Source organism: Daphnia magna, linkage group LG5 (genome assembly GCF_020631705.1).
Source record: "Daphnia magna isolate NIES linkage group LG5, ASM2063170v1.1, whole genome shotgun sequence".
In the NCBI taxonomy this organism is placed as follows: domain Eukaryota; kingdom Metazoa; phylum Arthropoda; class Branchiopoda; order Diplostraca; family Daphniidae; genus Daphnia; species Daphnia magna.
In genome coordinates this window covers 4,315,637-4,341,649 of record NC_059186.1, presented here as the reverse complement: position 1 = coordinate 4,341,649, position 26,013 = coordinate 4,315,637, and the positions used below count along the sequence as shown (strand labels likewise).

At 43.2% G+C, this 26,013-nt stretch overlaps 3 protein-coding genes and 1 pseudogene across 4 annotated transcripts; all 4 read left to right on the top strand.

Moving 5' to 3' along the window:
* The first annotated feature begins 3,869 nt into the window (after window positions 1–3,869).
* On the top strand, window positions 3,870–5,214 carry LOC123472222. Its single transcript, XM_045173457.1, has one exon. It carries the CDS (start codon window positions 4,016–4,018, stop codon window positions 4,772–4,774), a length of 759 nt encoding a protein of 252 aa, XP_045029392.1. The 5' UTR covers window positions 3,870–4,015; the 3' UTR covers window positions 4,775–5,214.
* Window positions 5,215–12,785: 7,571 nt separating this feature from the next.
* On the top strand, window positions 12,786–15,591 carry LOC123472610 (uncharacterized protein K02A2.6-like). The gene is made up of 4 exons (XM_045174474.1): window positions 12,786–13,600; window positions 13,689–13,789; window positions 14,043–14,115; window positions 15,474–15,591. Exons 1-4 carry the CDS (start codon window positions 12,786–12,788, stop codon window positions 15,589–15,591), a joined length of 1,107 nt encoding a protein of 368 aa, XP_045030409.1.
* Window positions 15,592–19,214: 3,623 nt separating this feature from the next.
* Window positions 19,215–20,765, top strand: LOC116923380 (annotated as a pseudogene).
* Window positions 20,766–23,185: 2,420 nt separating this feature from the next.
* On the top strand, window positions 23,186–24,593 carry LOC116922714. Of its 2 annotated transcripts, XR_004394146.2 has the most exons (5): window positions 23,186–23,488; window positions 23,550–23,609; window positions 23,677–24,032; window positions 24,107–24,226; window positions 24,295–24,593. XR_004394146.2 is itself a non-coding variant. In XM_032929100.2 (3 exons), the coding sequence occupies exons 1-3, from the start codon at window positions 23,278–23,280 to the stop codon at window positions 23,802–23,804; spliced, it is 399 nt and encodes a 132-aa protein (XP_032784991.1). In that variant the 5' UTR covers window positions 23,186–23,277; the 3' UTR covers window positions 23,805–24,593. The 2 variants fall into 2 exon arrangements, 1 of the variants encoding a protein (XP_032784991.1); XM_032929100.2 differs by having other exon boundaries at window positions 23,677–24,593.
* Window positions 24,594–26,013: the final 1,420 nt, after the last annotated feature.

The following is a 26,013-nucleotide window of genomic DNA, read 5'->3' as shown; positions in this document are numbered from 1 at the left end:
TCGAAAGCTGCACACATCGATCACACTGCAAGCCATTTGTAGCTATGACAAAGCATTCACGGATGTATTCACTGGTAAATAACTAAAGGGGTATTTTAGATCAACACTTTTTAAAATAATACCGTTAACTATTTCCGATTCTTTAGGTGTTTCCAGCAAAATGCATGACGCAAATGTATATATAGAATGATCGGCGCTTACCCAATTTCTGAATGGATGATGATTCCATACAGACAAGTTGGTGAACTCACTGCGGCGAAAACACATTTCAATGAGACATTGAGCAGGTCTCGAGTAATCATCGAAAACGCATTCAGAGACAACTGGTTAGGCTCGCTTTCCATTCTGTTGATACTATGGCCAAATTCGTGATTTCATGTTGTGTTCTTCATAATTTATGCATTTACGCAAAAGACCCTTTTGATGAGACGTTAATTGAGCTTGAACGAGACGAGTTTGGAAATTTAATTGGCCAAGAGGAACCAGACGACTTGAAATGAATGGAATGGAAAACGAGTTGGTCAGACTACATCCGAAGTACGACGTGAAAAGTTGTTGGGGGGAATTAAACGAGACAAACTGAGAGATGAATTGTTTCGATGAACACTTTATGAAATAAAAGTATAAGAGTTAATTGATGTGCTCAACAGATTTTTTGTTGGTAACATACATTTTCAATTGGAAACTGGGTTCAACATTGTTTGACGTATCAAATGTTGATCAATGAAAACAGATCGCGGTTATCATGCTGAAGAGAGACTTGTGAATAAAAAACATTGAACACTGACTAAATACATATGAATGTGCGGTAAGTTAACTGAAAATGAACTACAGGACGACTATGAAAAGTATTAAATCTAAATAATAACGCTAATACCTGCGATTGAATACCTTTGTGAATTTAACTTAGGCAGGTTCTACCACTGGTTTATTGAAACTAACTTTTGACACAAATAATGGCGTCTGCCTCTACACGGGGAAAAATTCTAACAACTGCTATTGCCGATATCGGCCACCAAGAAAGCTCTGCTTGGCAGCGCCCCTGGCGGCCTACACAAAGTTTGCAATTACAACATACATTATAAGTCAAAAACAATAGGCCGTCTGACGGGCCTTCCAAATTTAGATACTCTCTCTTCCTGTGGACTTTGACAATCCGCAACAGACTATTCAGAACAGAATGATAATGGAGAATGAGACTGCATCAAAACAACGTTAAAACTGGTTGGAAGAGAAATCAAACGGGACGCATTGCGAGATGAATTGTTTCGATGAACAAGTTTTGAACTAGGTTGAGTCAACTGAAACCTAGTGTTCATTTGAATACAAAAACACGTCCTGGGGGTCATTGTTGTTCTTGTTCAAGGCAAGCTGGCGAATCATGTTATTTTTCTCTTCTCTGAATGCAACTTCCCTCCGCTTCAACTCGATCAATTCCCTTCGATCTGCCGCAAGTTGCTCCATGTGGTGGCTTCGTTCCTCATGTCTCTTCTGCTTGGCCTCCTGATTCATTTTGATTTTGTTATGAAATGTCAAAAGTATTATATTAAGTTGATAAATTGACCGCCAGAATGCGCGGGCTTGCTTTAAAAATAAAAATTATTCCCCACCTTGACCTGTTTGGCTCCGCCTCTGACCTTGACAGATCCAGTAGAGGCTTCCCTACACCCTGGCCTTGCCCTTACTCCTAAGTCAACTTGGTCCCTGACGTCACGAGCAGAACGCTCTGGTAAATGTACTTGTACTGACACAGTCGCTAATACACCCAAGTAAAGAACCTAACAACTAGCTACGAAGATTTAAACTAATAACAAACCAAGTGTTGGTAGTGAAGGAGTGACTTTACGTAAGTGTTATAAGTATATTATTCTTGTTAGTTATGTTGGTTAATTGCGGTTATGAACCGTGGTAAATCAAGAGGTAGAGGTAGACTGGTGCAATTACCAATTGAACAAGAGCAAGATATAGAGAGTCAACAAGAAGAAGAGGGAAGTATCCCTTTTGTGACAGACAGCACTCAAGAGCAGACATCAAGATCCACAGAAGAAGCAGTTGCCAAACCTGTAATTTTACCACCAATAGCGACTAACGTTATTGGAACGTTGGAGTCGTTCAACATTGAAACGGGAAAGTGGCAGGTATACGAAAAAAGACTTCAACAGTTCTTTATTGTTAACAGTATTACCAAAGATGTCAAGAAGAAGGCTTATTTGTTGACTGTGCTGGGAGCCGAAATTTGTGATTTAATATGGGATTTATTTAGTCCCACAGACCCCACTGATGCAACGGTAACACATGATATGATTTGTACAAAGTTAAGAGACCATTTTGTTCCAACAAAGGTGGAAATTGCAGAGAGTTTTGGTTTTTTTCAATATAAGCAAAAACCAGAAGAAGCCATAGCAAGTTTTATGGCATCGCTACGAAACCTCGCCAAGGATTGTTCTTTTGGAGACTTCCTTAATTCTGCCTTAAGAGATGCGTTCGTGATAGGCCTGCAAGATCAACGGATTCAAACGAAGCTGTTGGCCGAATCGGACTTGACGTTGGACTCTGCATTCAAGATCGCTGTCAGCATGGAATCCGCAACCCAGCAAGCCAAACAACTTAGACAAGAAGACCCAATCAACGTATTGTCGCGGTTATTTGAGGCCCCATGGACTAGTTGTCACGTCCGGCGCTTCTGTATCGGCTATTGACCGCAACTCTACCCGAGATGTCCGGCAGTCTTGTCAGCAGATATTTCTCCCGGTAGCTGCTGTCTACGTTAGTGCATAAATACTTGTGTGTGTCCCTTGCTGTGCCCCAGTCTAGTTGTAACTGTTTGTTAGTACTGTGTGTGTGTGAGCGCACCCACAATGAATACAATCTTAATCGCTACTTGAGTCTCAGCGTTATTCCTCGGTGTTACATGGTGGAGATGCAGAACTTGTGGTAAGTCTTTGCGCTGTTTCATTCTATTGTGCTCTAGTTGTGCGGAGGCGGAGGCTGTTAGGGGCTTCCGAGAGTCGTCGAACCAACTGGCCTATGCGCCTTAAACTGTTGGGGTACGAAGCCACAGCACCGGCCGTGTGACGGGCGATTAGGGTGCGATAGCGCGGGGACGGCCATAAGAATTTCTGGGGAGGTAGGTGGGACCTAGTGGTGATTCAGTGGGCGTAGAGGCGGACAGTGGTGCGCTGCAAGGCGGTAGATCACCGCCGGTAACGATTGAAAAATCGGGAGTTAGGACGAAGAGTCGTTCGTCGGGAGGCGGTAGGTTACCGTTGTGAGCGATCGGAAGATCGGATTTAGACGAAGGGTCGTTCGTCGGGAGGCGGTAGGTTACCGTTGTGAGCGATCGGAAGATCGGATTTAGACGAAGAGTCGTTCGTCGGGAGGCGGTAGGTTACCGTTGTGAGCGATCTGAGGATCGGGTTTTAGACGAAGAGTCGTTCGTCGGGAGGCGGTAGGTTACCGTTGTGAGCGATCGGAAGATCGGATTTAGACGAAGAGTCATTCGTCGGGAGGCGGTAGGTTACCGTTGTGGGCGATCTGAGGATCGGGCTTTAGACAAATAGTCAGAAGGCAGTAGATGAGTGGGGGTGCTGGTAGAGCCAGGGGAAGACAACGCCCTCACGACGAGTTTGGGCGATTTGCGCCAAGGGTTGATCAAGCAATTGTAGGTAGTATCGTCGAAACCCTCAACCCGAGTAACGTTGTGCGAAGGAACGGGAGTCGAGTGGACGACTGTGTAGGTGAGCCAGGAGGATTATCCGGGTGGGAAGACCGTACACGGGTAATAACGAGAGTAAGTAATTTGGGGCAACATCAAGCTAGTATTAGCGAGGAAAAAACTCTAGCGTGGGCGGACGGCGAGGAGAGCTCTGATTCTGAGGACAGTGAAGAGGGAGTAAAGTGGGATTTTGGCGCTTTTCAACGGAGATCTTCGGTTGCAAGCGCTCGATTGTTACGCGGCAGGTTAGCGAGGAATTCTGTTGTGGCCACGGCAGTCGCCCCCCTCAATACCGTAGGGATGGCAGCCCAAATCAAATTCCAGACTCCACCCACATTCACCGGTCGGGATGGGGAAGACGCAGTGAGTTGGATCCATCGCTACGAAAAGGTGGGTAGATACAACCGATGGGGTGAAAACGAGTTACGGGATCACATTGAGCTGTCATTAGAGGGGGCTGCGGGCAAATGGTATGCGTGCATGGAGGCAACGGGCAATCTTCCCAATGCGTGGTCGGACGTACAAGGGCCCCCGGTGGTCAGGGGAATTAAATCGACACTGTTGACACAGTTTACGCCCGTAAACTATGTGCGACATAATGAGGCCAAATTGCGTGCGAGGAAGCAGGGAATTGAGGAATCGACCCTGGAGTACTACTACGACGTGCTTGATCTGTGCAGGAGGGTAAACGCGCGTATGGCCGAAGCCACGAAGCTAGCGTATCTCTGGCAGGGGTTGAGACCTAGTGTACTAGAACAATTATGGAGCTTAAAGCCCACTTACTGCGATGAGTTCCTCCAGGAAGTAAAGCGCTTCCAGGAGATGACCGATCGAGGGAAGCAATACGAGTGGGCTATGGGAGTTATGGGAAGGGAGGAAAGACCCACGCATGACCCATCGCAGCAAGATGCAACGGTAGAAACGAGGTTGGAAAAAATCGAGAGAATGCTGGGAGTTATGGGAAGGGAGGAAAAACCTACGTATGACCCATCGCAGCAAGATGCAACGGTAGAAACGAGGTTGGAAAAGATCGAGAGAATGTTGGAGGAATTAATGTAGAGAAGAAAAAGAGCGGCGTGAAAGCAGCCGGAGACAGAGAAGGAGAAGCAGAGGGGAGGACTTGGCCAAGCTGAAGACCCAATTGGTAGAGAAGAGCGACACTGCATGGAAATTCTTCGATGGCGGGAGCGGTTGACTTGCTGAAAGTGGAAAAATCCCCCAACTTATGTTATTTTATGAACTCATGTACTTTTTTTTTCTCTCTCTCTCTCGGTTGATGTTTGGCAAGGTATTGTCTTTGTAGAGTGTAGAGGGGTCAAATGTTCCCCATGGTATGTTGAGTTTTTGGGATATAGAGTCTTATAGGAAAGTAATAGCGGTCGGGACGACTCGCTATCTAGGGAGGGAGATGTCGCGGTTATTTGAGGCCCCATGGACTAGTTGTCACGTCCGGCGCTTCTGTATCGGCTATTGACCGCAACTCTACCCGAGATGTCCGGCAGTCTTGTCAGCAGATATTTCTCCCGGTAGCTGCTGTCTACGTTAGTGCATAAATACTTGTGTGTGTCCCTTGCTGTGCCCCAGTCTAGTTGTAACTGTTTGTTAGTACTGTGTGTGTGTGAGCGCACCCACAATGAATACAATCTTAATCGCTACTTGAGTCTCAGCGTTATTCCTCGGTGTTACAGTATTAAGAACTCGTACTTCGGGATGCTGGAGGTGTGGTGAACCTCATAATCCGGCAGGGTGTTATTTCAAGACGCAAGAGTGTTTCCACTGCAAGAAAGAAGGACACTGGGCAGCTTGCTGTCCAGAAAAGCAAAAGCCAATCAGGAAAGTAAATAAAACGGAAGAAAAGGCAGCAACCCCCAAGAAGAAAAACGGCAAAAAAAAAAATTGATTAAACTATACAGATAATACCGAAGACGCCGAGGGATTGGAAGATTTTGATCCTGACAGATTTTAATTTTTTCTATCTTCCAGATCCGAACAGGTCCACAAAACCGTTGGTGACAACTCTGGATATAGATGGAAGAAAGGTGACCATGGAGATAGACACGGGAGCCGGCTTCACCATATTTTCAGAAAAAGAATGGAGGAACCATGGTAGCCCGAAATTGGAAGACACGCAGGTGCGTTTACGGACATACACAGGCCAACCAGTGGACATAAAAGGAAAATTCGTGGCAGAAGTATCGGTACATACATGAACAGAGTAAGCAGCTACCAATCCTTGTCGCCGGAGGCAATGGGCCACCACTGTGTGGCAGAAACTGGCTTCGCGCGATGAGACTCGATTGGAACCAAATACTGCAGCTGACTAACCATTCTGATACCATACCACGTTCTAACATGTTACCTGACTGTTTCCAAAAGAAATTTAAAAATTTATTTTCAACAAAGCTTGGAAAAATTCGAGGACCACCAGTGCATCTAGATCTTAAGGCGGAAGCGTGCCTAGATTTCATCGGGCTCGCCCTCTTACGCCTTAAGAGCCAAGGTTAAGGCAACATTGACCAAGCTGACTGAATCGAAAGTATTGAAAAGAGTCCACCATAGCAACTGGGGAGCTCCCATTGTAGTCGTGCCTAAAGAAAATGGTGACATAAGAGTGTGCGGAGACTACAAGGTAACTGTAAACCCATTTTTAATCGTTGATCACCATCCATTGCCACTCCCAGAAGACATTTTTGCGACGTTGGAAGGTGGGGTATTATTCACGAAACTAGATTTGTCACAGGCCTATAACCAATTGGAGTTGGATGAATTTTCGCAAGAACTGTGTACAATCAACAAACCTGAAGGCCTGTTTCAGTACACCCGAATGCCATTTGGCATTGCTTCCGCACCAGGAAAATTTCAACGCGTGATGGACGATTTATTCCGAGAGACGTTATGGGTAAAGTGCTATTTAGATGACATCCTCATTGCAGGCCGCACAGAAAAGGAACACTGGATGCGAGTGGAGATAGTATTGCAGAAACTACAGGAAGCAGGGGTTGGGCTTCAACTGGAAAAGTGCATTTTTGGAGTGCCGGAAATACCCTATTTAGGATTCATTGTATCTAAGGACGGACTTAAAACATCACCAGAAAAGATCAAAGCTGTGCAAGACTCCAAAAAGCCTCAAAACCTTACTTCTTTGCGGGCATATTTAGGATTGGTCAACTATTATGGAAAGTTCATCCCAAAATTGGCTCATGTGTCAGCCCCGTTAAACGAGCTGCTAAAGAAGGAGAAGCCTTGGAGATGGGAGACAGAACAGCAAGACGCCTGTCTGGCAATCAAACTGCTGTTAAGCTCAGCAGAAGTATTTTGCAACTACAACCCGAAATGGATTTTAAAACTAGCCGGCGATGCATCACCTTTTGGAGTCGCAGCGGTATTGTCCCACATCTTACCAGACGGATCCGAACGACCTATTTCTTACGCCTCCAAGAGCTTATCAGCATCTGAAAAAAATTATTCTCAGCTGGACAAAGAAGCGTTGTCTATTATGTTGACTTTCGACAAGGGATATTTAACGAAGGATTGTAATTACCAGATTTATTATAGATGTGTAAGAGAAAGACAAACACAAGTATATCGGACCCTCAGTGAAAGTAGACTAAGTCAGAGAAAAAGATAGAGAAGATGACCGTACGAACATCAGTCGTCGGTCTAAGAACGTACATAAGATACTGAGAAACAAAAAGGGGGGAAAGCATTAGGTTTTACTAGGAAACAACACTCCCGCTAAAACTAATGAACTTATAAAATTGAATTTTCTTAATTTCTTTTTCGAGTTGAATGTGAGTTGAGAAATAGCAGCTAGGCGAACGATACTTGCAATTGGCCCGAACTTTGTTCTCTGCTATGATGTGTGGGATTAAAGTTGAGCACATCATTTTTCTTCAGTGAATGAACCAAGGACTGGACGATCGATTGGATGCGTTGAATCAATTTGACGTGAGACAGAGATCGCATTGCGCAGTTTCTCGAAGGCTATCCGGTGAAGAGGCTTGGTAAGGATGTCAGCTAATTGATCGTGAGTTGAAACATACTGAATGGATATTGTCTTGTCGTCCTGCTTTTCACGAACGAAATGGAGATGTACATCGATATGTTTGGTTCTAGAGTAAAACTCGGGATTGTGAACCATTTTGATTGCGCTTTGGTTATCGCAAAAAAGTGTAGTTGGGAGCTGTTGTTCCATACCAATGTGGCGTAGCAAATTGCGTACCCACACAGTCTCTTTAGTTGCCTCAAATGTGGCCCTATACTCGGATTCGGTGGTAGAAGTGGCAACACCTTGCTGCCGGCGACTTGTCCAGGCAACTGGACCTCCGTTCAAAATAAGGACATAGCCGGTTGTAGAGCGACTAGTTTGGAGGCATCCAGCAGTCCAGGAGTTTGGAGACCTCCCGCTGAAGCAGATCCCAAAGTCGAAAGTGCCCTTAAGATAAGCAAGGATATGCTTCACAGCAGACCAGTGCTCCGCAGTGGGATTCTAAGCAAACTTCGCAACCAGGCCAACAGCGTACTTAATATCGGGGCGAGTGGTATTAGCAGCATACATTAAACTACCGACGGCTTTCTTAAACGGGAAAGCCACTCCCGCTGCGACCAAAGGCCCCAGAGCCGGAACAAGTCGAATACCCAGGTCAGCCGGAGTCAAACGAGGATGACAGTCCAGCATGCGGAATCGAGTGAGCATCCGATTGATGTAGGTTGGCTGGGAGATGTGAAGTTGTCGTTGCTGGCGGTGCCGCGTGATGTGAAGACCAACGAACATGTGAGCCGGACGAGAGGTGATGTCAAAATGACGTTGAAGGTAGTTTACGATGGCCGTAAGCAGCACCATGCTACTTCCAGCTGGAAGACCGTCATCGACCCATATAGCGACGATGATGATGTCAGTGGCGCGACGAAGATAGTAAACGCAGGGATCAGCCTGACTGGCGACAAGGCCGAACTCCTGAAGGAACATGTCGAACTTTTTGTTCCATGTGTGGGAAGACTGCTTGAGCCCGTAAAGGCATTTGAAAAGAAGATAAACCCAATCTTCATTGCCCGGGACAATGAAACCTTGTGGCTGTTCCAAGTACAGCTCTTCTTCCAGTTCACCGTTGAGGAAAGCGGTGGCCACATCCATCTGTAGCAGGTCAAGATCCGCGGCTGCCGCTATGGCCAAAATGCAGCGCAAAGAGTCGTATTTAACTACGGGAGAAAAGGTCTTTAAATAATCGATTCCCGGTTTCTGTTCGAAACCTTTGGCTACAAGACGCCCTTTGCGGCGGTCAATGGAACCGTCAGCATTTCGTTTGATTTTGTATGTCCAGCGACAGCGAATGGCCGTGCGGCCTTTTGGGAGTTCCATCAGCCTCCAAGTGTTGTTTGAGTGTAGGCCTGCCATTTCGATTTCCATCGCCGTACGCCAGAGAGCGGAATCCTCCGAGGCAATCGCATCCGCATATTGAGCCGGCTCATCGTCGACAAGAGTTGATTCAGCAGCATGAGGTAAATTGGGAAAGAAGCGCGCTTCTTGGCTTGGCCTGTTTTCGCAAACGCGGGAGAAGAGGAAGCTCGGTGAGCGGGGACCGGGCGGCGAGCTCGTCGGATATCTCTCCAACCTCTTCGGTTGGAGGAACACTAGGGTTTGGTGGTGCTTGCTGAAATTCATGGAAAGTCGCATCTCGGCTAACAATGAATTTGCGTGAGGATTTAGACCAGAAACGGTAGGCTTTTTGCTTTTCACAATAAGATACAAAATGGCAAAGTTCGCTTTTTGCGTCTAGTTTCTTGCGATCGGCTTAAGGAATATGAACATCAGCTGCGCATCCAAAAGGACGAAAGTGAGACACATTGGGCTTGGTACCATACCATGCTTCGTATGGAGTGACTGAAGTGACGGTGCTTCGACTGAGAACACGGTTGAGAATGTAAGCTGCATAGGTCACGCATTCTTCCCAAAGGTAAAGCGGCAAACCACTCCCGTGCAGCATGCTCCTGGTGGCCTCCATTATTGTGCGATTTTCCAGCTCAGACACTCCATTTTGCTGGGAAGTGTGAGGCGCGCTCGTTTCGTGGCGGATGCCCTGGTTGGCAAGATAAAGTTCAAACTCTCCACTGGTGAATTCGCCACCTCCGTCAGAACGGAAAACGGTGACACTTTTCCCAGTTTCACGAAACAAGCGGGTGACAAACTGTTTAAATAAGTCATAGACTTCAGATTTTTGCTTCATGGGGCAGATGACTCGAAAACCAGAAAAATCGTCTTTGAACAAAACGAAGTATCGCGCTCCAGACACGGAAGTTGGGCGAAGAGGGCCTTCAACATCAGAGTGGATCAGCTTTCCGATTTCCGTTGCCCGGGTACGACCACCAACAGGAAAAGGCAGCCGGTGACTTTTGCCCTTAGCACAGCCAGTACACGGAGCAATAACTGTGTCCTGATCAGCTGCGATGTTGAGTCCAATGACATGGTGGCCCTGAGCCAGTTTTTTTTATAGCTCCAGTATGAACATGTCCCAAACGTTGGTGCCAAGCAGTGAGAGACAGCGGGACGGACGAGGAAAAAGTTGGCGTGATCGTGGGACGGAACGGCTTCAATATCAAGAAGATACAGATCTTTTTTCCATCCTCTGTCCAACTGCAATGATCCGATTATTACGGGAGAGGGATACCTAGTCATGGCGGAAAGTTGAAATAACTCCGCGATCCGCAGCTGCGCCAACCGAAATGAGGTTTGTTCGCAGACCGGGAAGATACAAAACGCCGTTGAGTTTTCCATCGTTCCATTCCCCACCAATTCGGGTTCGAATTTGAATATCACCAATTCCTTTTACCTGGCATAAACTGTCGGCGATGCCTTTAACAGGCCAATAAGAGGTGACGAGGGCAAAAGTGTTGAAAAACTCTCGACGATCAGTTATGTGTTGACTGGGGCCCGAATCAAGGATCCAGCTGTTATTCGATAATGGACGAGAAATGGCTGCTGCTGGGAAAGCATACGTAGGATCATCAAATGTATGGCTTCCGTTGGCTTTGTTAGCGTTAGACTGTCTTTCTTCGCGATGTCCACCAGACTGTTCCCGTTCAGCTCGTAGTCGTTTAAAACAGTCCTTAGCCTCTTGATTATTAAAGCCACAGTAAGTGCAAGTGAGCTTGACACGTTTAAAAGGTCGTCGGCGATTTGATCCAGCATTGGCCACCTTTCTTTTGCGGCAATCGACGGTCGTGTGATTGGATAAACCGCAGACATCACAGCCGATATTATCACGGGTCCCTCCTCTTTGATATCGGCAATCGTCGGATTTGTGGTTCAATTTGCTGCAGTTCTGACAGTCAACATGAGAGCTCAGCAGAGCGGATTCATTCCGGTCTCGTTTCTTCCGTCGTTCAGTTTTGGCGGCAAGCATGGATTCGTGCAGTAGCAACTTGGTCGTTAGAGTAGCAATCGTTTTATCGATTTCGGGTAGTACGATATCAATCGATCCATGTCAGGAGAAAACCATCAAATTCCTCAGGAAGAGTCATTAAAATCTGGCCCACCAATTGTCCTGGATCAACGAGGCAGTTAAGTGCCTGTAGCTGCACGAAGATACCTTCTAGTGCAGAAATATGTTGCATCATCGTGTGGCCGACGACGTACTCGTAATGGCCAAATTTGTTAAAGAGAATGCTTTTTGAATCAATGGCGGCCTGCTCATATTGGATGACCAATCTTGTCCACATTTCGGCACCCGTTTCGCAATGCTGCAAAGTCATTGCAATTTGGGTTTCGAGTGTGCTAATAAGAGTGAGTCTGACAATAGAATCCTTGTCACTCAAACTCCTGATGTCTCTGGCATTCTCGTTCTCAATGTTGATCAAAGGGCACGGAATGTCGCTATTGGCTATGCCACACAACCAGTGTCTTTCAAACACGGTGCGAATGTTAAGCTTCCAAAATGCGAAATTAACGTCATTGAACTTGCTTATGTGGCTTACATCTTTCGCACTGAATGAAGTCATCTTGTCTATTTATCTGTTAGGCGTTGGGAAGAATTAGTACTCTGGGCCCATAACCTGTTGACTTTAGACAACGAATATTTAACGAAGGATTGTAATTACCTTATTTATTATAGATGTGTAAGAGAAAGACAAACAAAAGTATATCGGACCCTCAGTGAAAGTAGACTAAGTCAGAGAAAAAGATAGAGAAGATGACCGTACGAAAATCAGTCGTCGGTCTAAGAACGTACATAAGATACTGAGAACTAAGAACGTACATAAGATACTGAGAAACAAAAAGGGGGGAAGCATTAGGTTTTACTAGGAAACAACATATTATCTTCGGTGTTAAAAGTTTTCACTCGTATTTATATGGGCGAAAATTTTTTTTTATTCCTGACCACAAGCCTCTAATAGCCATTTTAGGTCCAAAGAAAGGAATTCCACCACTGGCTGCTGCTAGGATGCAACGTAGGGCGCACATATTGGCCGCATATTCCTACGAATTAGAGTTTCAGAAAACCATTGAGCATGGAACGCAGATGGATTATCACGGTTTCCTTTACAAGATCCATCGGAAACAGTGGGGCAGCTACCAGAATTAAGTTATTCCCGGCCGGAGCTGTTTGGAACAGCATTAGTAACCAAGGACTTACGGGAATCCACCAAATTAGATCCAGTACTACAGGAGGTGTGCACCAGATTACAAAACGGATGGCGAATTTCGGATAAAGTATCTTCATCGTTTGCCACCTTCTGTAGGAAGAGAACGGAATTATCCATCAAGGATGGCCTGATCTTATGGGGAAACTGAGTTGTCATTCTAAAAACGCTGCAGCCGCAGGTGCTATCACTATTATATGAAGAGCATGCAGGGATTGTGAGAATGAAGGCAGTAGCAAGAAGTTTTGTATGGTGGCCAGGATTAGACAGTCCGTTGACAGAAATGGCCACGTCATGTTTACCCTGTCTTCAAACCAGAAATAATCCGATGAGAAAAAAAGAAGCTTCATGGCCAATTCCCGCTCAACCATGGTCATACCTCCATGTGGATTTTGCAGGTCCGTTGCCGAGTGGTCAATATCTTTTTGTGTTAATGGATGCCACTTCCAAATGGCCAGAAATTTTCCGGTTAAATAGGATTACCTCGAATACTACAATATTGACACTTAAAACTATTTTTGCCCGTTTTGGACTTCCCATTGAATTGGTGTCAGACAACGGACCACAGTTTACATCTCAAGAATTCAAACGTTTCATGTTAGTAAACGGTATTGTTCATCATAGAGGAGCACCATATCACCCTCAGACGAACGGACTGGCAGAACGGGTGGTTCAATCGGTGAAAAAGGCCTCACACAAGATGAGAGATCAGCCCGGAACATTCGAGGACAAACTCCAGTGCTTTTTGACCTCTTACCGAAACACACCTCATAAATCTACTGGAAAGACTCCTGCGGAAGTACTGTTGGGTAGACAAAATCGTGGGAAATTTGATTTGTTTCAGCCAACCGACCTAATGAAAAAGGAGAAGATCAAAGCGGAGTTCCAGGCAGGAGAAAAGGTGATGGCGATGGATTTCTACCTCGGGAAGAATAAATGGCTGGAAGGAGTAGTTAACCATCGTATCGGAAATTTTTCGTATGAAGTGCAGATTGGACACCAAATCATTAAGCGTCATTGCAGCCAATTACTGCCTAGAGGAAGAACCGAACCTGAAGAAACATGTGACGTGATGCTACCCCAAGTAGAGTCGGCATCAAGAGATCGACGTATGGTGACAACCGGAATCACGACGGAGAATCAACTACCAATCGCCTCCCCTACACCAAGCCAAGCGACTGCGGGACCAAAGGATCTGCCTGCAGTTCCAACAGAAGCAGAAGTTATGAAGAAACAACCGGCAGTTTTGTCATCCCCGCCGCGACGTTCAACTAGAGCACGCAAAATACCCAATTATCTAAATAACTATATGTTGAAAAATGTACATTTTTGTTAGATCAGAGGAGTTGACAGAACCAGTAGAGGCTTCCCTACACCCTGGCCTTGCCCTTACTCCTAAGTCGACCTGGTCCCTGACGTCACGAGCAGAACACTCTGGTAAATGTACTTGTGCTGACGCAGTCGCTAATACATCCAAGTAAAGAACCTAACAGACCTACCCTGCCCTCTTGAACTCGTATAAAAGGCGCGCTCTTGCAGTTTTGGCACCAGTTGCCGTTGGAAAGTTGCCAGAATCAGAGCTACGGTCGGTGGGCTCTCTGTTTTCTGAAACAAAGTGTTGTAATCTGTGCTGTGGAATACAAACTCGTTTATTTCTGAACAGTTTTACGTTGTTCTTCTTTACATTTAGTGTCAGAAGTGGGATCTGACGAAGAAAAGGTGTCCACCACGTGCCGTCGAGACAAATTTAACATGGAAAAGAGGTAACTTTGGTGACGTCTATTAGTGCATATGTATGGTGGCAATTAGAACTTTAGTGTTAGCATAAATCGTTTTGCATTAACTTATTTGTGTTTGTTAATTGACTCGTTTGGAGTTATTAACTTATACCTAACCCATTTCTCTGATCCCTTCAAGTTCGATACCTAACCCTGGGACAGAAGGGAGAGAGAAAAAGAAGAAGAAGCTTACGGAAGGACAGAAGAGGAGGCGCAATTGGTATAGTTTCGAAAACAAAAGAAAAAAAACGTGAAGCAGCAGCCACTGCAGCCATCCAATTGACCTCTTCAATCCCAGTCATTTCTGAGAGGTCTGTTGTTTTTACTTCTGCCGATCTGCCCCTTCGTCCCGTCGCTACCGTTGGCCCGTCTGTCGGTCCCATCTTTCCAACTACATCTATTGTTCCATCCGTCGCCCCTAATCCACCAGCACCAGTCAGGGAGCAAGGAATTCCAGACAACCAGAAGGTACCTTGCCACAACTGCTATTCAGCCAACCACTTCCCAAGCGAAGAAGAGAGAGTCCGCAAATTCATCCAAAGGCGAAGAGAGAGGGAATTCGAAAAAACTGATCTGCAAAAAGCCATCAATGAAAGAAGATCTCGAGTGGCGAAAGAAAGAGAAGTAAAAGAGAGAGAGGCAAGAGAAAGGAGAGATAAGGATCCAAGAGAGAGAAGAGAAAGAGAGAGAAGAGAAATAATTGCAAAAAGGAAACGAGAACCCCATGAAAGGGTAAAGTACATGCTGCCAATTCGGAAAGAGAAGGAAGAAACAATTGCGGAAAGGGAAGAAAGAAGAGCTAAGGAAAGGGAAGAAAGACTAAATATTTCGGATGCGGCAAAGAAAAAGCAGGAAGAAGAAAAGGAAATAGAAAGGATGTGGTTGGAGATTAATTTTGTCGACAAATTTTTCTAGTGTTGATACAGGAAAATCTCGTAATTGACACATATTTAACCTAGTATATCATATCTTGTACCCAAATAAGCCAGTTACAGCATTTAATTGACTTAATTAGCGTCTTAATAGCTTCGCTTGGTCCTCAATTAATTCAGTCATGTCTCGAAAGACCAGTTCCAAAGTCATAATTGTCTTAGATAAATCAAACTCGGTATAATCGACACAGTTAGTGTCTTACAGCCCAGTGTTGGTCCTTAATCGACACATTGGTGTCTTAAGATACTAGTTCCAGATCTCATTCGACGAAACATAGTTTAAAGAAAACTGATGTCTATGCGTTCAAGCTGCGGTTGTAAATCGACCTCCTGTAAAGTGCGTGCATGCACCAAAAACCATAGACAGTGTAACGAACCCTGTAAGTGCCATCTTAATCGGTGTGAAAATAGATCAGTAATAAGACAAACTGACCAAAATACTGAAATGGATCAAGATGCCCTAACCGCGGCACTGGCAAACTTGATGGCTAATCAACAACAGCAACAACAGATGTTCCAAATGCAATAGCAACAAATGCTACAACAACAGGACGTGTTGACGACTCTGGCGAATAGACTACTTGCTGTACCAGCCGCTGCCGTACCCATAATCCCAGCCCCAGCTCCGGCCGCGATAATCCGGTCCACGCTGGAACCCTGACATAAAAAACACGGGATCGAACGGCGAATCACTTCAAGACTGGCTACAATTAGTCAACCGTAAAGCCCTGGCATTAGGTTGGCAAAACGCGGATAGAAGAAGGGCCGCCATAAGTTCCTTATTTGGAAAAGACCTCACCTGGCACGAAGGAATTGGGATAAATATACCTCTATGGGACGACTGACTAGACAGTCTACGCGGAACCTTCGAGGTTCAACTAACAGAAAGTCAGTGGCAGAAACTGGTTGAAGAAAGGAAACAATTACCTAACGAAACCGGATCCGCTTATGTTCTCGACGAAGTCAAATAGTGCCGTCGGAGAGCCATACCCATTACCAATGCGGAATTAACCCCCTATCTCATCCGAGGACTATTTCGCTCAGAAATTCGCTCCGTAATGATGGGGGATCCGCCAGCCACAGTCAACGCCTTCCTCGCTGAATTACGACGGCTAGAAACCATCGGCATATTTCCATTCGACTCAAGCAAGGCAATGTTTGATGCCGCTCCTCCACCTTCGAGCACCAACAATACCCGCTCGCTGTCACAAATATTGGAAGGACTTACCGCTCAGGTTGCCCTTCTGACCAGTATCACTAACCGACCCCCTTCACCTGGTCCAGTTAAAAAGCAAGTAACATTCGAACGTCGTCCTCCAGGAACCAGAAATGAAATACAGTGTTACAACTGTAACACATTTGGACACTTTGCACGTGATTGTCCTCATCCAAACCCCCGCTTCCCAAGAACAGCAACGGACTCGAAAAACGGCCATGCTGCCCCACCGAGGCAGGAGCGGCACTAAATGAGCACAAAGTACTCAAACCTACTAACCTGGCGCTGATCAAAGTACACCTTGCATGAGTTGGGCCTGTAAGAGCCATGGTCGACACAGGAGCTATGTTCAGTGTAATAGAAAAGAAATTGATACAGCATTTATTAAAAAATGAAAATTTAATGAGAGGATTTCTGCTGAGTTTTAATAAAGAACGCGCTCCTATAGTAGGAGAAATATCGTTAACGGTTAGATTCAAAGACCGAGTAGTGGATTTGCAAAAAGTAAAAGTTGTGGATCAAGCGTTATTTCCCCTGATCTTAGGTGTTAATTGGATGGGGATAAGCAACGTCAGCGTGAGGCCGAGCATCCAAGATCATTGCCAAATGGAAGCAGTCATCTTCCCGGAGATATCTACCAATAACACTTCAAACAACATAGACAAAAATCTCACGAAAGAAGAGGTAGACGCAGGCAACGGAGTGATAGCAGCAATCACCCACTCGCCCACCTTGCCACCCATACGAGTCGAACGTACAAGATGGAACAATGCGTCATCCCCGCAAAGACAATGAAGTTCGTCAATATATGCATCGAAGAAACTATAGACAAAACAGCAATGGGGAAGAGGGAATATTCAGCCTGCCCTGACAGAGAATAGATAGTAACACATTGCTTGGTGAACATAGAAGGAAAATACGTTCGTGTTTCAGTTACAAACCTTTCCAAAAAAACCTTGCTACTTATAAAGGGTCAGAAGCTAACCCGGATTAGTCCAAAGGGGATTGAGGAGGCAACGAACAACATCGACAAGGTGTGAGGGACCCTTAAAGAAGAAGATATGTACCTACCAGACGAAATAAAAGAGAAACTGATCAGTCGGGCTAATATTACGGAAGAACAGAGAACCGAACTTTATAAAGTACTTGACAAATACGCCGGTTGCTTTTATAATGAAGGGAAAATTGAAATAGACGTCAGCCATGCTCATGGCATCAACACAGGAGACGCACTGCCTATAAGCGCACGACCTCGGCGTGTCTCTACGTACGAGAGTCAAATAATAGCCGAGCAAGTAAAAAGCATGCTGTCCAAAGGGATCATTGAGCCATCAATCAGTCCTTGGAGCGCCAACGTGGTCCTAATTTTAAAAAAGGACGGTAATCTATGATTTTGTGTGGATTACAGACCACTAAATCCAGTTAATAAAAATGATGTATACCCGATGCCCAGACCCGACGACCTTATCCAAAGGGTAGCCGGTGCAATAATCTTTAGTTCCATTGACATAAAGAGCGCATTCTTACAGGTTCCGGAACACCACGAAGATCGAGAAAAAACAGCGTTTGTCACTACCGACGGTCTCTACCAGTTCAAATATCTTCCCTTCGGGCTCTGCAATTCTCCTGCGACGTTCGTCAGAATAATCGATCATGCGCTACTCAACCTAAAGTGGACGCACTGTCTAGCATACATAGACGACATCCTAGTATTCGGTTCCAACTTTAAAGAGCACCAAATGCGGTTAGAGGCGGTCCTCACTGCCTTCCAAACAGTGTTCCGTATCTTTTTGAAAAGATAAGATAAGATACGAAAAGATAAGGTAATTTTGTATCTTTTTGTCTATCTTATCTGCGATTCAAAAATACAGATTTTTATCTTATTTTTATCTTATCTTTTGCAATTTTTTCTAAAGATAGCAGATAAGATAACAGATAACTAGTTATTGGGTGCCCTGACAAAGCCTTTGTCAGTAGTCACCAAAAGTCCTCTGCAGAGCTTCATTTTTCGCGAAGTCGTAAGGTGAAGTGATCAATATTTTTCGCTGTCATCATGCCAAGAGGAAAAAAGGTATCGAATAGGGGAAAAAAACCGTTACCTCGAAAGAGATCACGACTTGTTTTGGATTATGAAGAGAGTCATGAAGGTGAATCTGATGTAAGTCACGTGGCGTCTGAGTGTGACGAAGAGATAGTTGATATTGAAGATACTTCACTTGGCAATAACAATCCTTTAGTAGTGCCACCTGATACCACACCCATTGCAGTTTTTGAATTGCAAAAGTACCCTTCTTGGAGGACACATTTTTTTAAAGATTGGCGTTGCAATGTTCAGGGAAAAGTGTTTGCATGATGTATGAAAGAATGCAAAGCCTCTCAAGGAAACAGCTATTTCTCAGGTGACAAGGGATCTTTTACAAATTTCAAAAGCTACCTTTTACACCGTCATAAAGAAAAATTTGAAGCTTTTTCTGCGAAAAAGAACCACAACCAGCCTTTAACTCGATCCTATTCTGTCCATTCAAAAATGAGTCAAGGAAGGCAACAACAACTTGACATTGGTTTAGCTAAAATGTTTGGTGAAGACAATCTGCCACTTAACTTGCTGAGAAGAACAGGATTTCGTAATTGGATAAAGGTATTATGCTCCGTAAATTTGTATTTGATATTATATATTGAATTAAATTTTTTTTTTTAGTTGAGCATACCTGGTTATTCAATTGCAACACCTGAAAGAATGCGAAACACACTCCAGACAAAACTTCACAAGGAAATCGAAACAAAAGTTGCAAACAAGCTTTCTCAATGTAGATCACTCAACAATATCATGGATATCTGGTCGTCTAAATCTATGGATGGGTACATCACACGGATTTACATGTTAAGCTGTGTCTGACGACTTTGAAAAGTTTGTAGTATTCTTGTGAGTTCGTAAAATGAATGGAAGGCACACTAGCCAAGCGATTCTTGCTGAATATGAACAGCTTTTACAAGATTGGAAAATTCCTTCGAATAAGGTATTATCTTTTATGAAAATATGATATGATATTTATTAACATATTTTCTATTTATTTCAAGGTGTCTCGAATTATGACCGAAGGTGGTTCAAACATGGTAGCAGCTGGTTTTCATCCAATTCAGGGTGGGAATCAGGCGAAGTTGCAAGTGAATCAATGCCAGATGAATTCACTCACATTGCTCCTTCTCAAGCCGAAGATCGTATCGAAGATCGTTCATCAACTGCATCCACTGAGAAACCTTAAAGTGATGAGGTTTTCATAGAACTTGAGATTGACGACGGAGGTTCTTCTTTGATGGACATCATAGATGACTTATCAACCGAATTAAAGGAATTAACAGTTCCTGATTTAGACACTCACGAAGAACTTGAAGAAGTGGAACACGGTATAGATTTACAACTTCTATCTTCTCCATCAGCATCTTTTCGAGAAGTCGTCGAGTACTGTCTTACTGCTACCTACAGAGCAACCTGCATAGCACACACACTTGGTTGTTGGTTGGTTGTTGGTGATGCAGTGAAAGCTATCTCAGATTTGGGTTCGCATTCAGCCCTTGCAGTAAGATTGTCAATTATGTTCGTAAGAGTGTCTTGGACACTGAAACCGTGTACAAAGCAGTTGGTTTTCATTTGGTAGCTAAAAACGCAACTAGATGGAATTTTCAGTTAAGAATGATTGGAGCTTTACTTAAAGCAATCGATAAGGACCACAAACTTCAATCAAAACTTAATGCAATTAAAAAGTGGGGAGAACTATCCCATCACGAACTCGGCGTGTTGAAAGAACTTACAGTTCTTTTACAGCCGTTTGAAGATGCAACCAATGATTTGCAAGGAGTCTATGAGACTACAGGAAATGTTATTCCTTGTTATCTAGACTTGTTGAACAAAGTAAGCGTAACCATAAAAGACTCAAACGGGAAGCTTTACAGCAATCCGGCGTGTCCATTTTCAAGTCAGATCAAATACTGCAAACCAATTGCCAGCGTCTTAAAAAAATCACTCACAAGGCGTTTAATCTATGTTCTACGAGATACTTTCTATTTCTTGGTAATTTTTTAAAATATAAAAAGCCACTTTGTCTTCTTTTTAATAATTCTTTGTTGATTAATAGGAACAATGCTAAATCCAATGATCAAGAAAAAATGGATTTCCAAATCCGGTGAGTCTGACTGGGCCGTAGTAGCAGCCTTTAAAGCTGAATTGGAAATGAGAGCTCAACAGCTCCAAGTATCACAGCCCAATTTAACTGAAAAGACAAAATTGTGTACCAATTTGCGCTGAAGCCAGCAACGAAGCCAGACAATTATACAGCACGTTGCTGGATGAGCCGAGTGAAAATCAGTCTGGTAGTACTTTTGCTGCTGTCATTGAGGAATTTGATACATTTCTAAATGAGCCCCTTTCCTCGATGAGAGAGTTGGTTGACCCGCTGAAAGCCAACGGACAAACAAAACCTCGAAGTTAATTACAATTTTGGAAAAACAACGCCCATCGTTTTCCAATTTTGGCGTTAATAGCCAAAGATATTTTGCTGTTTCTGCTTCAAGTGGGAGCATCGAACGTGTATTTAGTACCGTAACAGAGATTCTTCACGCTAAACGTAGCAGAATGAAAGCTGATCTTTTCCAAATGCTAATGTTTATTAAAAGAAATTCTAACATTAATTAGTAACATTAAGTTACATTCATGCAATGTTCTCCAATAAATTAAAAACTTAAATATCTTATCTTATCTTTAACTTATCTTTAACAATATATCAGATAAAGATATCACGAAAACTTATCTTTATCTTATCTGACATTTATCTTATCTTTATCTGTTTTTTTAAATTTTGTCAATATCTTATCTTTATCTATCTTTGCAGTAGCGAAAAAGTGTAATCTTATCAGATAACCAAAAAATAAAAGATACGTTTCACTGCTTCCAGAACGCCAAGATAACGCTTAATGTAGAAAAATGCAGCTTTTGCGTCCCACACGTGAAATTTTTGGGCCACCTAGTGGACGGTGAAGGACTCCTACCAGACCCAAAAAAATTACAGCAATAGACAAATTTCCAACGCCGGTAGATGTCTCTTCCTTAAAGAGCTTTCTCGCACTAGCCTCGTACTACCGCCATCCGTCAATTTGTCCTTATGGCGGTCGCTTTGCACCAATTACTAAAGAAAGAAGTATCCTGGGAATGGAAACCAGAACATCAACTAGCTATGAGGAAAATACAAGACGCCCTCCTAGCAGCTCCGGCTCTGGCCCATGATGACGATGATGGCGATTTGGTCCTAAAAACCGACGCCAGTAAATATGGTCTTGGAGCGGTTCTAAACCGAGTAAAAGAGAAAGTCTAACGACCAATAATCTTTATCAGTAGAAGAACTTCTAAAGACGAAATGAACTACCATAGTAATGCCCTAGAATGCCTCGCTCTAGTATGGGCCTTAGACAAATTAAAACCTTATGTGTACGGAAGGGACTCCAGTTATGGTTTACGGACAACTCTGCGCTAAAATGGCTTTACTAAAAAAAGGATGTGGAAGGAAAATACGCTCGCTGGATTTTAGCGTTGCAAGAATTTCAGATCCAGATAAAACACATCAAAGGCCACCTGAACGTCGTAGCAGATGCCCTCTCCCGTTTCCCTGTCGGAGAACCAGAAGAAACAGATCTCCCGGAAGCCATGTGCTGCACTGTGGTAGGAAGATTTCATCCTTTCGAAGAGATCGCTCTCCTTCAACACGATGATGAAGCGACGAGACTCATCAGAGTGCAGTTAAAAGAAGACGGAGCCGCTGCGAACGAGTCATTTATTTTTAAAAAGGATGTATTATACCGAAAAAAACCGTCAGGCTGGAAGGAAACACTTACTGGTGGTCCCCTCATTCCTTAGACGAGAGGTGCTGAGCACCTTTCATGATGATCCCTCTGCAAGCCATATAAGAATCACCAAAACCTATCATAAATTAGCAGAACGCTACTGGTGGAAAGGGTCGGTGAACAAAAAAATGGGAACATTTCCGTGTGGTGTTTGACGCAACAAATATTTGGCAAAACAAGTCCGTCGCATGCAACATCATGGATGACTTGGAAGGAATCTCTCGTGTAAGCTTTTTCAGAGAGAAAATGATTTTGAACAATTTTCTCAACTTTGGCAAATGTAAAAAAACACGCCAAGAGAGGCAAAACGAATCCGTTTTTTTTATTGTAGCTTAATCATGAGCTATGCAAAGTTAGTCTAAAGCTTGCAGAGAAGTCAAATATAGTCCAAAATTTTAAATTTTCCTCCAAAAAAATTAATCTTTAAGATTATTTGGCCATCTAAAAGGTATCGTAAGCCTTTGCCTCTCTTGGCATGTTTTTTAAGTGGAGAAAATTGTTCAAAATCATTTTTGAACGGCCTTGTTTTGACAAAATTTTTTTGCGACGAACATCGCATGGAAATGGTCCCTTTTTTAAGGTTTGAATATATAGAAATCAGAGATCATATGGAAGCGAAACATTAAAAAAATGAAGTTAGTAAGAAATTAAAAGAAGGGCAGCATAAGCTGCGCAATAAACTGTCTAAGATGGTCAATTAATGTGTATTAATGTATATTAAGGTTTATAATACAAAGAGGAATTGATTCAGGTTCCATTATTTGTAAAGTAAATTATTTTTATTGTTAATACAGAAGAAAACAGCACGAAAAACAGTCACAAGTGACTACTTTCCCCATTGTTGACAACGTTACGTTACGAGGGAATGACTTATCTGGGTAGTCAGTGCCCCTAGCGAGTGCCCCAAAATTTGTCCGCAGAAATAGCAGACGAACAGCCCAAAACAGCCCTAGCAGATGACAGTTCTGGGACCTCTAATGTTAGACCATGCTGAATGTTTGAAAACGTTAATGGCGTCGTTTGATTGACGCCTCGACAGCGTCTTTCCAACAATGGTGATTAAATTGAGCTTCGTCGAAGGTTGTCAAACTCGAAGTCATCAAGAAAATGGCCCTGCCACATTCTTCCGTCAACCAAAGGATATCTTTCGACGAATGGAAAAAGATTTTTCCAGAGAAAAAACTTTTGCAAACTTCCCGTCTATGCTGGAAGCATTTTGCTGAAGAAGACATCGTTAAATGGAAAATGATAGGAGAAGAATTTGTCCACCAGAAACGATGGCGCCTTAAAAAAGGAGCTAAGCCAAAGCATCTTCTAGGTATATTGATATTATGTTGTCCTTTGTATATTAGTTGATCGCTTAAATTTTCAACTCACAGACACTGCTCCAAGAACAAGAAATATTCGTCAACCACTGACACCTTTGAGTACAAATCAAGGTAATGAATATAAGTATTTGATTTATGTAAAATTTGCTTATTATCACATGTTACTTCTCTCTTTCAGTTGTGAAGAAGAAACGTTATTTAAGATCGAAGACAATTACTTCAATTTTAGTTTCCCATGTAGAGAACCTTGTGCTGTTCTCTCAAATAATAGCACCACACAATGTAGCTCAAATCCAATTGAGGTGATGGAAAAGGAAATTTACTTGTCTGAACAGTCAGTTGGATTGATTGGTAAACCATTTCTATGAGATGATCAAATTTCTTACACGTTGTCTAATAGGTGCCCAACATCTAGATTCTGACGAGTCATTGCCACTTGACTCTGCAAACATTTCTATTTTAGTTCTGAGACAGAAAGCCAAGATATTAATCTTCATCCAAACGGAAAGGATTACTATTCGATTATCCAAGAAGGTACAGTATGTTAAATTACAACTTGACTCCCCCAGTGGATCTCATTTCATAAATCTTAATTGATTGCGATTTAGATAGAAGTACAGACTCCACGCTACCTAGCCCACATACGATAGAACTAAATGGTCATTCAACAGCTGATGTGTCTTTTTATGAGTAAGTTAACCTGGCTTAGGCTTCTGTTGGATGTAATGGTATATGCATCTTGTCGACGTTAACTTCATGGTAACTGTTCCAACAAAAAAAAAATTTTACGATCTAGTTGAAGAATTCTGCCATAGATGCACTTGCCTTTCAACCTTTACAAAAGAATGTGAACCTTCCATCTAACTCTTGGAACTGGAATTAATCAACAACAAGGTTGTCCTTCCACGTTGGGGGTAAACTAATTTCACTGCCAAATGGCAAACGTAGCTATCACGACTATGATGAACTAAGTGGTTTTATCAAACCCTCGACCGCCAGAATGTGTGAAAAAGAAATCGCGAATTCTTTTTTAGGGTACGTTACGGAAAAATTCGCTATTTCAAGGGATATGTTTGATACGATGATATTGTAATAGTTTCTAGACTGTGTATTTGCCAGTAAACTAACTCTACTTAAGACGATACAACCATGTGCTTATATACCAAGAGATTGAAGGTTAAGAAGGGAGGGGTTTACAATAACTTTTACTTTTATCATTAACTATTATCCGCAGGGAAGGTTGCATTCATGACGACCTTCTTGCTGGGTGGGGCTGCAGTTGCTAGGAGGAGTTGCTGCGGTCTATTACATTCCTTCCCCCCTTCGGCAAGAAGAAATTGGTCCTCCAATTTTCTCTTTGTCTTCTGATTTTCTTCTTCTCCTTACTTCTCTTCGGCATGTGGCGTGGCAATGATTAGGTGAAAACTTGTTCTTTACCCGTCACCTACTTTCTTTCCTTCACCGTTATTCGTGTTTGTTGGGCTACAGTATGAGGCACAAAATACAAGATATGTTTTTTTATACCGTTATTCATTGTCTTTATGCTAATAAAGTGTTAGTAAATAATTGCTGGTCTACGTTCCTTTTTACTGGAATGCTACTACAGATTTCAATCATTTTTTTTTTTTTTTTTCTTGTAATGCTTTTCTTCTCTTCTCTTCTTTTTTTTTTTCTTGCCGTTCTTTTACGTCGGTTCTTGGTTTTCTGTCGTTCGTTGTTTTTCTCGATCTGCGGTGTTTTTACCGGAATGCCTGCTGGTGGAATTCGAAGATTCTGTCTAATGAATGCAATTTGTTGTCGTAATGTTTTCATTTTAGTGTTTTTGTTGTAGTAGTGGTAATAAACTGTTGTTGGTTCTTCAATTTTGTTTTGCTTCAATCTTATTCATTGCCAGAAGCCTTTCTCTTGCGGCTTCTTATACGTTTCCAGTCTTCAAATATGTTTCTCCTATGTTCATCAAACGCGTAATCCCGCGGGGTGTTTCCATTGACATCAGTTATGTCTGGATCTGCTCCGTGTTCCAATAAGATATTTGTTATGAGATCTTGCCTATACATAGTGGCTAGGTGTAGGGCCGTATAGTTTCCTGGTTTAGTCGTTTGATTGATGTTAATGTGAATTTTCCTTTCACATGCTGCCCTAGCGAGAGTGTTGTTTCCATGTTTGGCGGCATAATGTAGGACGGTGCTGTTGTCCTTTGCCATTTGTGCAACGTTGGAACTTATCCACAAATAACTGGCCACTTCTTCATGCCCGTAGGCGATGGCGACCATTAGTGGTGTTTCTCCAAGGCTATTGTATGATGAAAACTTGTATTTGTGATATCGTAGTATCCTGATCAAGAGTTTGTTATTTTCTGCTGCCGCTCTATGTGCGATGGTCTGGCCATCCTCTTCTATATCTGGGTCAGCTCCGTAGTCTAACAGTAAATCCGTTATGTCCAGTTTTCCCGCTTTCACGCTTGTATGAAGTAGTGTTTTGTCGTTAAATTTCTGGTTAAGAAATTCTGCCTTCG

What these genes read in the sequence shown, in the direction of transcription:
- LOC116922714 (XM_032929100.2), top strand. Translation starts at nt 23,278, where the DNA reads ATGGCCCTGCCACATTCTTCCGTCAACCAAAGGATATCTTTCGACGAA. An exon ending in TAAGCCAAAGCATCTTCTAG is followed by an intron (nt 23,489 to 23,549) that starts GTATATTGATAT and finishes TTCAACTCACAG; the next exon opens with ACACTGCTCCAAGAACAAGA. An exon ending in ACCTTTGAGTACAAATCAAG is followed by an intron (nt 23,610 to 23,676) that starts GTAATGAATATA and finishes TCTCTCTTTCAG; the next exon opens with TTGTGAAGAAGAAACGTTAT.
- LOC123472222 (XM_045173457.1), top strand. Translation starts at nt 4,016, where the DNA reads ATGGCAGCCCAAATCAAATTCCAGACTCCACCCACATTCACCGGTCGG.
- LOC123472610 (XM_045174474.1), top strand. Translation starts at nt 12,786, where the DNA reads ATGGATGCCACTTCCAAATGGCCAGAAATTTTCCGGTTAAATAGGATT. An exon ending in AAGAAACAACCGGCAGTTTT is followed by an intron (nt 13,601 to 13,688) that starts GTCATCCCCGCC and finishes CATTTTTGTTAG; the next exon opens with ATCAGAGGAGTTGACAGAAC. An exon ending in AAATTTAACATGGAAAAGAG is followed by an intron (nt 14,116 to 15,473) that starts GTAACTTTGGTG and finishes GTGTGAAAATAG; the next exon opens with ATCAGTAATAAGACAAACTG.